The 11045-nt window shown below is 47.7% G+C and overlaps 1 protein-coding gene across 1 annotated transcript; it reads right to left on the bottom strand.

Moving 5' to 3' along the window:
- Positions 1-1540: 1540 nt before the first annotated feature.
- Positions 1541-10493, bottom strand: LOC148591929 (TATA element modulatory factor-like). The gene is given in 6 exon segments (XM_088536435.1): positions 1541-1643; positions 1732-1832; positions 7011-7352; positions 7668-7982; positions 8900-10228; positions 10434-10493. Coding segments are annotated over 6 exon segments (2250 nt in total).
- Positions 10494-11045: the final 552 nt, after the last annotated feature.

The raw sequence follows: 11045 nt of genomic DNA, 5'->3' as shown, positions 1-11045 counted from the left end.
CGCTTTCAAACTTTGTCTTTTTAAGAGTAACCATTAACTTCAGTGGCTAAAAAAAAATTTGCAGGAAGATAGAAACTGTAGGGTGCTTTTTCTTTCATGTTAATGGGGCAGGTACATTTTCCTTTTTGGAACATGAATGAAGTTATTAGCTGTAGCAACAGCAGGTATTTTATCATTGTGATCAGCAGGCAACGTATTAATTGTTGTCACCGTTCATACTATAGTACCTTGTGGGGTACGAATTACATTTCTCTAACCTCAGCACCTTAATCAAAATCAACATGATAAGAGCTCATATTAATCTGCTGCAGCCAGGATCAGTTTTCTTATTCCAAATTAATGCAAGATCAGCAGTATGGACTCCTGAAAGGAAGGAGCATGCTTATCAGGAAAATGTACATGGCGAGGTCCAGAAGCAATGACAATGTGAAAAATCAAGTTAACATCCAATAAAAAGGCATGCATATTGCAGTGCTGTTGCCTTTCCATCAATTTGCTTTGTGCTGAATCAAAACAGGGATTTGTATGTGTCTCAAGTGCCCACAGGCTCCCGGTAATTTGTCTTCTAGATATCTGAATTTCTATTAAATGGGCAGATAGAATACAAAAAGTAGTGTAAGTGGTAGATATATAAAAGAGCCTTTCCCTTAAGAAATTAAGCTGAATGGTAAGTGCATTGTATTTGATAAACAGCATTAGGTATACTTCAGGCTTGACTTCTGTTTTTATGTGTACATTCACCCTCTGGTTGGACAATCACACTTTAAATTGCTTATGAGGAAAGTAAGGAGGATGTTCGCTATGCATGAGCTGTATGGATTCAATGAGACTCAGCCCATATTTATATTTTTAAATTGAAAATATTTATATGTTTAATTTCAGGGCTGAACTTTGGGTAGTATTTCCAGGCTAACCAAAGAAAATTTCATTTACAAGGATTTATCATCTGAGTTGCTAAAGAAAATGATCTTACAACACTGCGCTTATAAATTTTCTGAACACAAAACTGTTGAAAAAGTTCTTTCAGAAGTGTCAGTATTGCATTTTGATTCTGAAAAGAGAAATGCTGTCCTTTCAACAATATTATCTTTAATATCATTTGAAAGTATTAGGAAAAGTATTGAGTTGATTTACTATAACACTAACAATATAAGGCAGAAGAGTTTAATGGTTATCTACAGTAACGTGGACGTATTTCAGTCACCCAAATTCTCCTACGTGAGTTACATCTGATTGCCACAGTTTACAAGCCACAAGGCCTCAAGGATTAACACCTTCTTGTGATGGCATTGCACTTATGTGTTGACAATTAGGACAGGCTTGAATAATCTGACGTGCCTGATTCTTAGTTAATTGAAATTGCTTCATTAAAGCTCGCGCATTCTGGTGAAAGAAATCATGTGACAGCCTGGCTTGTTGAAATAAGTCAGGCACAACTTCTGCTACCATAGTACATTGATCTACTATTCTGTTTCCTTCGGCTAACGGTCGTGGCCTGGTCCTAGTGGTGTGTGACCGTATGTGAGTGATAAAATAAGGATTACTTCGTCGATTTAATAATGTCCATAGGTGTTGCAGTCAGACCATTAGCAGGGGGTTGGCAACTTCTCAGAGCGTAGCCCCCTCCAGGCACTTTACTGGGCCTGCAACATATAGAGAATCAGTCACAATGTTAAGGTTTGCCATTACAAATTTTTGAAACGTCATGATTACAGCTACTAGCTCCACCACCTGTGTCGAATCCGGTACGTCCATTTGCACCTCTGTCTGGCATTCCTTATCTGCCGAGGTTTTCCAGGCAATAGCTGCCTTGTTACTTCATCCAGATCCATCTGTAAAGACAGTAATATATGAGATGGGAGTCTGTTGCCAAAGAGATCTTGACAGTAAGGGAATGTTTGGAAGCTCGAACCACATCCTGTGTGGAGGATAGTGAATGTTTATCTGTCCTGCAAAATCTGCTAAAGCTACTTGCATAGGCAAATATTCAGCTAATAGCCACTGCAGGTTCTCCTTTGTCGCAGGGAGGTAAATGGCTCTCGGCTCTCGGGACCATTCAACGTTGGAAGGCGGGCTCTCCCTCTTCGGATTAAATGCGCATACTGCTCTGCTATGGTGATAATTGTTTTTGATTGCCCATGTGGCAAAAAGATCCATTCCAGTACTCGAAGCAGGTCTGCCATCGATAGAATAACATAGAATCATAGAATCATAGAATGCTTAGGGTTGGAAGGGACCTCTAGAGATCATCTAGTCCAACCCCCCTGCATACGCAGGGACACCTAGAGCACGTGGCACAGGACTGCATCCAAGCGGGTTTTGAAGATCTCCAGAGAAGGAGACTCCACAACCTCTCTGGGCAGCCTGTTCCAGTGCTCTGTCACCCTCACTGTTAAGAAATTTTTCCTTAAGTTCCTATGGAATTTTTGATGCTTTAGTTTGTGGCCATTTCCTCTAGTCCTATCAGTGGCCACCACTGAAAAGAGACCAGCACCGTCCTCTGCACTCCCTCCCTTGAGGTACTTCTAGACACTGATTAGATTCCCCTCTCAGCCTTCTCTTCTCCAAGCTGAACAGGCCCAGCTCCCTCAGCCTCTCCTCATAGGGCAGATGTTCCAGGCCCCTGATCATCCTTGTGGCCCTGCGCTGGACTCTCTCCAGAAGCTCCACATCCCTCTTGTACTGTGGAGCCCAGAACTGGACACAATACTCCAGATGCGGCCTCACCAGGGCTGAGTAGAGGGGCAGGATCACCTCCCTCGACCTGCTGGAGACGCTCTTCTTAATGCAGCCCAGGATCCCATTGGCCTTCTTGGCCACGAGGGCACACTGCTGCCTCATGGTCAACTTGTCATCCACCATAAAACCCAGGTCTTTCTCCGCAGAGCTGCTCTCCAGAAGGTCGGTCCCCAGCCTGTACTGGTGTCTGGGGTTATTCCTCCCCAGGTGCAGGACCTTGCACTTGGCCTTGTTGAATTGCATGAGGTTTTTCACCACCCAGTTGTCCAGTCTGTCCAGGTCCCTCTGGATGGCAGCGCAGCCCTCTGGGGTATCGGCTACTCCTCCCAGTTTCGTGTCATCAGCAAACTTGCTGAGGGAGCACTCTGTGCCTTCATCCAGGTCATTGATGAATAAATTGAACAGGACTGGACCAAGGACTGACCCCTGGGGGACCCCGCTAGCTACAGGCCTCCAACTAGACTCTGCACCGCTGATCACCACTCTCTGGGCCCTGCCATCCAGCCAGTTCCTAATCCATCTCACTGTCCACTCATCTATCCCACACTTCCGGAGCTTGCCCAGGAGGATGTTGTGAGGGACGGTGTCAAAAGCCTTGGTGAAGTCGAGATAGACGACATCCACCGCTCTCCCCTCGTCTATCCAGCCGGTCATTTCATCATAGAAGGCTATCAGGTTAGTCAGGCAAGATTTTCCCTTGGTGAATCCATGCTGACTACTCTTGAGCACCTTCTTGTCCTCCATGTGCCTGGAGACAATGGCCAGTATGAGCCGTTCCATCACTTTTCCGGGGACGGAGGTGAGGCTGACTGGCCTGTAGTTGCCTGGGTCCTCCTTCTTGCCTTTTTTGAAGACTGGCGTGACATTGGCCTTCTTCCAGTCTTCCGGCACCTCCCCCGTTCTCCAGGATCTTTCAAAGATGATGGAGAGCGGCTTAGCTATGGCATCTGTCAGCTCACGCAGCACTCTGGGGTGCATCCCATCAGGGCCCATGGATTTGTGGGTATCGAGTTTCCTTAGGTGCTCTCTGACCCAATCTTCCTCTACCCAGGGCAAGTCTTCCTCTCCACCCGCTTCTTCTCTTGTCTCTAGGGCCTGGGGCTCTAAAGGGCTGCCCTTGGTAAACACCGAAGCAAAGAAGGCATTGAGCAACTCTGCTTTTTCTGTGTTATTTGTAACCAGGGTGCCCATCCCGTCCGCCAGCGGACCCACGTTTTCCCTGATCTTCCTTTTGCTGTTAATGTATTTGAAGAATTTTTTTTTGTTATTTTTAACGTCCCTTGCCAGCTTGCCTTCCAGACGTGCCTTAGCTTTCCTTGTCGCATCTCTGCATTCCCTGACTACGTTCCTGTATTTCTCCCAGGGGACCTGTCCTTTTTTCCACCTTTTGTATACCGCTGCGTTCTGCTTGAGCATTGGCACAAGCTCCCGGCTCATCCACGCAGGTCGCCTGCCCCCTCTGCCTGCCTTCCTACACACAGGGATGCACTGCTGCTGGGCGTGGAGGAAGTGCTGCTTGAAAACTAACCAGCTCTCTTGGGCCCCCCTGCCTTCTAGAGCAGTAGCCCATGGGATTCTACCGAGGAGGTCTCTGAAGAGGCTAAAGTTGGCCCTCCTGAAGTCCATCGTTGCAAGGCTACTTACAGCCCTGCCTCCTCCTCGTTGAATCCTGAACTCCATCAACTCATGGTCACTGCAGCCGAGGCTACCCCCCACCTTCACATCTCCTACTAGGCCCTCCCTATTTGATAGCACGAGGTCCAGTAGCCCACCTCTCCTCGTCGGCTCCTCCACAACCTGCGTCAAAAAGTTATCGTCGACGCTCTGCAGGAACCTCCAGGACTGCTTATGCCTGGCTGTGTTGTCCTCCCAGTTGATGTCGGGGTAGTTGAAGTCCCCCATGAGAACCAGGGCCTGTGACCGTGAGGCAATATCCAGCACCGTGAGGCAATATCCAGCAAATACATCCCATATCCAATATCCACATCCCAATATCCAGCAGATACATCCCATTGCATCAAGGCAGCAAACGGCTGGTAACTGTTAGGTATAATAAATAATAAAGTCAATTTCTACTTCCTCCCGGATTCTATAACTTTGTCTTTTCTCAATTGCATGTGCTACCTCTACTAAGGCCTGCTGACTTTCCTCCGTCAGTTGCCGTGAGGAGTTTAAATCCGGATCCCATTGAAGCTGCAAGAAGAGGGGTCGTAATTCCTCCTTTGTGAGGCCGATCTCTGGCCAAATCCAATTTATGGCCCCTAACAGCCTTTGTAAATCACTGAGTGTTCTTATTGGCCCAGTTGCAATTTTTACTTGCTGAGGCCGAACTTCACCATCTGTTATCCTCCATCCCAATGGAGGATTAAAATGTCTGGATTAAAATGTCTGGATTTCTCTGCCTAATTGGCTGCAACATTCTTGCCACTGTCATCTGACAAATTGTTGGACTATTAGCCATCCCTTGCGTCAATACAGTCCAATGATACCTGCGCATGGGCTCACAATGGTTAAGAGAGGGCACAGAAAGCGTGAATTGAGGGGCATCCTGGGGATGTAATGGTATAGTAAAGAAACAATCCTTCAAGTCTATGACAATCAAAGGCCATTCTGCTGGCAACATAGCCGGTGAGTGTAATCTAGGTTGTAAGGCACCCATAGGCTCTATAACTGCATTAATCGCCCGTAAGTCATGTAGCATTCTCCATTTACCATTTTTCTTTGGAATAGCAAAAACAGGAGTGTTCCAGGGGCTATTAGTTGGTTGTAAATGTCCCACTGCTAATTGCTCTCCCACCAACAGCTGTAGCTGCTGCAGCCGCTCTACACAGGGGCCACTGGTCAACCCATACCGGCACATCTGTACACCAGGTGAGCTGGATAAGCTGCTCCTGGGCTAGCGGCCTGCCAATGGCCCCTGTTGAAAAAATGTCAAGCTTTCTTTGGGTGAACTGACACATAAGGTTGTGCCAAGCTGTCCTAACAAATCACGTCCCCAGAGAGTACATGGTACAGACAATACAAAGGGTGCTATGTGACCTATAGTGCTGTCCAGACCCAGTGCTGTTAGCAAATGCATACCTTGCCGTGGACGTTGCATACCTCTGACTCCTATAATGGTAGCTGCTGGCTCTTTAGTCGACCAGTGGGGTGGCCAGTCACTTGTTTGTACAATGGAAACATCTGCTCCTGTATCTACAAGCCCTGTAAATTTAATCCCTTTAATGGTGCACGTCAACAGTGGCTTTTGTTACACAATTTGCTGAGTCCAGAAAATCTGTGGTTCTCCTGTACTCCCCAACCCCTTTCTTGTTTTGGCCCTTGCATTGGAGGGATCAGAAAGGGGACTAGCTGAGCAATTAGTTGTCCCACAGGGACATAACATGGGGGCACGTGAGTCCAAGCCATAATTTAGATTTCCCCCGTGTAATCAGCATCAATAACTCCAGGTAACACAAACAGTCCCATCCTTGTTGTAGAAGAGCGTCCTAATAAGAGCGCTTGTTGGTTTTTCCCCAGAGGTCCAAACGCCCCGATGGGAATTAACATTACCTGAGTATCACTCAAAGTTACATCTCGAGAGGTGGCCAAATCCAGTCTTGCACTCCTCCTTGTGGCTGGCCGGAGTGTACTGGCCAAGCGCTTGCTTGCTGCCTGCCCGCATTTCTTTGAGTCATTGGGGCGCGTGGCTTCACCCCTCTCCTCCCGTTTCCCGACAATGGGCTCAGGGGCTGACCATTGGTGTGAAACTTAGATCGGCATTCATTAGCCCAGTGAAGTCCTTTCTGACAGCGCGGGCATAACCGGGTTGGGGCTGGCTTACCTTCTGACCCTCTAGGACAACTTTTCTTAAGGTGGCCACCCTCTCCACATTTAGAACACTTCCCAACTCCCTCTTTTGAATTTGAGACCTGGCTTTGCGTCCTTAGATGTGTGGCAAGGGCCATAGTCAGTGCATTGGCATGGTGCTCTGCAGTACCGATGTTCTGGCAGGCTCTAATGTCAGCAATGGAAGGATTTTGAGGCTTCATGGGCTGCAATGTCCTTTTACAATCTGTTTGCATTATCATAGGCAAGTTGTTTCAGTAGCATTCCTCGAGCATCTGGATGCTCAACTTGCCGTTCTAAGGCCCTTTGCAGATGATCCAGAAATGCTGAGTAAACTTCTGTGGGGCCCTGAGTGATTGTTGCAAATGATTGTGCGGTCTCAGACTCAGCATCTGGTATTATACATTGCAACACATGCAAAGCCAAATCCCTAATCTGCTCACATACTGGCCTCTGATAACTGTCGGCACACCCTGAGAGATATTGTCCATAGCTTGTAATGTAGCCATTTCTTTAAACTCATCTAACCATACACGATAGCTCATAGGAGTTAGAACCATGCGCAATATTGACTTCCAATCATGCAAAGTTAACATATAACTGTCTGCTATAGATTCTAACAAAGTCATAGTCACAGTTGATAATATTCCGCTCTCCTTGGCCACTTTCCGCAATTCTTTTACAGCCTCATAAGGCAGCGGCTCCCACTGCAGCAGCGCGTTCAGTTGGTACACAACCGGCATGGCCGTTAACATCTCTAAATCCCCCAGCCGCATTGCCTCTCTCTTAAACATTTCCCAACAATCCAACCTGTTGGGGCCTTAGTAAGAATATATAGGAAAGTGGAGTTTGTGGGGAACTGGACCGACGCCTAGCAACCGAACACCTGGAGGAGAACCAATCAGCTGGGAGCCTGTAGCCAATGAGGGCTGCTCCTCAGCGCATGCCCACCTGCACCGGTATAAAGCCCTGCTACAGACAACAGCAGGGTGGAGTTGACTTCACTTTGTGTGGAGGTGTTGTTTGCTCTGGCTTGTGGGGAGGCCCCTGGCACTTGGCGCAAGAGTGACCCTCGACACCGACCCCCGATTCCCTCTTACGTCCCTGTCATCTGGGTCTGGCAGATACAGATCAGGTTCCTTCTCCGGGTCCACAGGGCTGAGGTCAAATGGATCATCACTCAGAGGGTCAGCCACCCCGTCATGCGGTGGTGCCAACGGTGGTGGTGGTTCTTTCTGGTCAGCCTTATCATTCGGAGGGACCCCTGCCACCTTCAGGGTAAGCATAATCTGCCACCAGGTGGTTACATGTTTTACTGCGGCCACCGTCCTGCATGTGCTTTTCGACAGGACGCCCCCTCGCGTCCGCGACTCCTTTCGTAGGGCGAATCCATCTGCTGGGAACCCATAGCGGACCTGTGGGCGTAGAAACACACATATGCCCTCGACCATTAAATATGACAGTGGCGGGGCCCTCCCAGATCCCCGTTCTAGGGTTACGATAATTAACCATCATTTCTTTAGTGGGAGTGCCTGCATTAACACAGGTGGCATGAATTACAACGGGTGGATTGACATTGTCCCCTGTTGCAACTTGGAGCGGGTCAGGAATGCCAGACAGCAAGTTCATAGAAGCTGGAACTGACTTCTTCTATTCCACGTTATGCATCACAATATATAGGCAACTCGCATAGCAACGTTCTGGCAGAGCATCAGTGATTGGTTACATGCACTGATGTGCTAACATTTCATAGGTTGCTAAGCTGTATCCAAGGGCCCAACTGTAACAACCACACTGACATCTCAAGGTGGCTATGCTACCTTAGAGCTGCGCGCCTCAAAGGGCCAGCCCCTCCCTCTTGTTTCGGCCTTGCCCGGTCAAGGGCAGTCAAGGACACCCCCATGTCCCTGTCCTCCACATTTCCCCCTTTTTCTTTAAATTAGGTGATCCCGGGAAACAAGCCAGCCCTGAGGTGTCAGAATTGGATTGCGTGAAAAAGCAGTTAACAAACGTGATATTAAAACGCACAAACAGGTCCAAACAATCATTAAGCCAACTACAAGCAACAGTCCCCATAGTAACAACATTAACAGCGATTTCACTAACGATCCTCACATTCTGAGCTAAGACAGTTCGCTGCTCTTTTTGATCGCCTTAACAGGGTCTTACTGTTCCCCGGAGGGCCGTGTGGCCAAATCATACTAGGGCGACCAAATGTGCAAGGCCCACCCATAGGTTGGGACGGAATGCCAGCCCAAGCTCAGTTCCCACATATCAAAAACCACCCGGTGGGAAGCTTCCTAGGCAGGATAGTTCCCGTATTGTGGGTAACATTTCCATTACACCATTCCTTTTCCCCTCTTGCCTCCTCAAGGGTTTTTGCATACTCATCTTTGAGACCTTCCAGTTCAGCCTCGTATCTACTGTTCTCATTTTCCATTTTCTTCAGTCTGTTTCTCTCCCCTTCTAGTTGAGCCTGGAGACAAGCATTTTCTTGCCTTAAAAGACTATTCTGGGATTCAGTAGAAGACATCTGAACTTTAGTAGAAAGAAGTTCTTCTGTTGCAGCCCGTTCTCTTTCGGCAGCTGCTGCCAAAAGGGCTTGAGATTCACCAAGTCTGTCAGAAAGATTCTTTTCCAATTTTTCCCACGAGGAGGTTTGCGCTCCCAGCGTGGCTTGCAAATTTTCTATCTGCCGGAGCAGTGGCCGTGTAGCAGATGTAACACTTTGGCTCGGTTCTTGGTTCCGACTCTCCTCTTCTTGCAGTCTCTGTTGTAGTTCACTGATTTCCTGCTGTAAGTAGTCCTCTCTTCTTGCTGCCTGTTGTTCTGCATGTTGCAGCGCTAGCCGCAGGTCTGCCACCTGAATCGCCAAAGCTTCTTGTTGCTGCCGTGCCTCATCCTGGGCCTCCTCCAAAGCTAAACCAAGTTCTTCCTTTGCCTTCATTTCCCGACTTAGGGCTGCCTCTTATGCCTCACTGTCCTTTGTGGCATTAGCTTTATGAAGATCTGCAAGTTCCTTGTAAGCACTGTCAAGTGCTGCCTGGACACTTCTGTTCCTTTCTTCAAGATCTTCCACCTCTGCCTGGAGCTTATTAAGATCCTTTTCTTGTCGCTCTACAACACTGTTCAGTTGTTTAATACTGTCTCGATGCTGCTTCTCGAGATCCTCTTTGCCATCAAGTACCTGTTTTAAATGCTGCAATTCCTCTTCCAGTTCCTTAATCTTTTTGTTCTGTTTTGTGTTAGTATTTTCTCTCTCTTTCTCCTTTGCTCTTAGTTTCTTAATAATATTGGAATTGTGCAGCTGCTGTTTAGAAAGCTTTTCTCCTTCTTCCATTAATCGTTTGATTTGCTCGTCTTTTTCTTTCAGTAATTCAGCTGTTTCATTACAATTAAGTCTAGTAGCCAATTCTTCTTTAACATTCTTTACTTCCTTTTTAGCTGCATCCCTTTCTTTGCATGCAAGCTGGAGCTTCTTTTCAGCATCTGCTATTCTCTGAGTGAACTCCTCTTTAAGGGATGAAATGCTATTGCTCTCTTCCTTCATTCTAAGGATTTCATCTTTAAGGTTATCATAAGCTTCCTCCAGCCGTGCCTTTTCTTTACTAGGACTCAATAACTGTGTTTCCCTCTTCTCTAGTTTAGCATGGGTGTTATTCTGGCATCGAGGACACCAAACTCGCCCTTCACTACAGTTTTTTTCGGATATGACCCCTCCTTCCACACCTAAAGCACTTAGGGCCGTTCGCGTTTTCCCTCTTTCCTTGGTTTCCTCTCCGGCCCACCAAAGGTTGTAGCGCAGCGGCTAAGACACGAAATGCTTGGGCTTGCTGCGCCACTGAATCAAGCAATGCCTGCCCTACCTGAGCCCCTAAAAATGCTCCGGGGTTACCCACCCCACGACGGGCCAACTCCTCCAACATCTCCTCCTAAGAGTCCCCTTGAGGCAAAGTGACCAAGATATCCCTGGTGCGCTTATTTGCATTTTCTACTGCTAAAGATTGTGCCATGATCCTCCTGGTCCGCTCGTCAAGGGTGTCCATCTCTTCCAGGGCCTTGAGCAAGCGGTCAACGAACTCCACAAAGGATTCATTCACGCCTTGCCTAACCCCTGCAAAGGAGGGACCTTTCTTTTCCTCAGGAAGAGACATAAAGTCGGACAAGGCTGTTTGTGTTACTAACCGCAGCAGTATAGCAGGATACCTCATCTGTATATCCACCCCACCATATGGTCCTTGTCCCAACACCGCCTCCACCCGCAGCCCTTCCAAAGGATCGCCTTGAGGTCGAGGTAAGGCACATTCCCGAGCTGCGTGGGCTGCCCACTGCCTTTCCCATAGGAGCAGCTGACCAGGTGTCAAAATCAATTTCGCAATTTGTTGACAATCACTAGGAAGGAGCAGATCGCTATTAAAGATCTAAGAAAGCATTTGCCTAGACGGTTCCCCTTTAACACCCCATCGTGCCACCGTATC

This window comes from Tinamus guttatus, unplaced genomic scaffold (genome assembly GCF_059628265.1).
Source record: "Tinamus guttatus ecotype Peru unplaced genomic scaffold, ASM5962826v1 Tinamus_guttatus_pri_ptg000671l, whole genome shotgun sequence".
NCBI classification, from domain to species: Eukaryota; Metazoa; Chordata; class Aves; order Tinamiformes; family Tinamidae; genus Tinamus; species Tinamus guttatus.
Note: the sequence above shows the minus strand (reverse complement) of the source record. Positions and strands in the feature narration are given on the sequence as shown.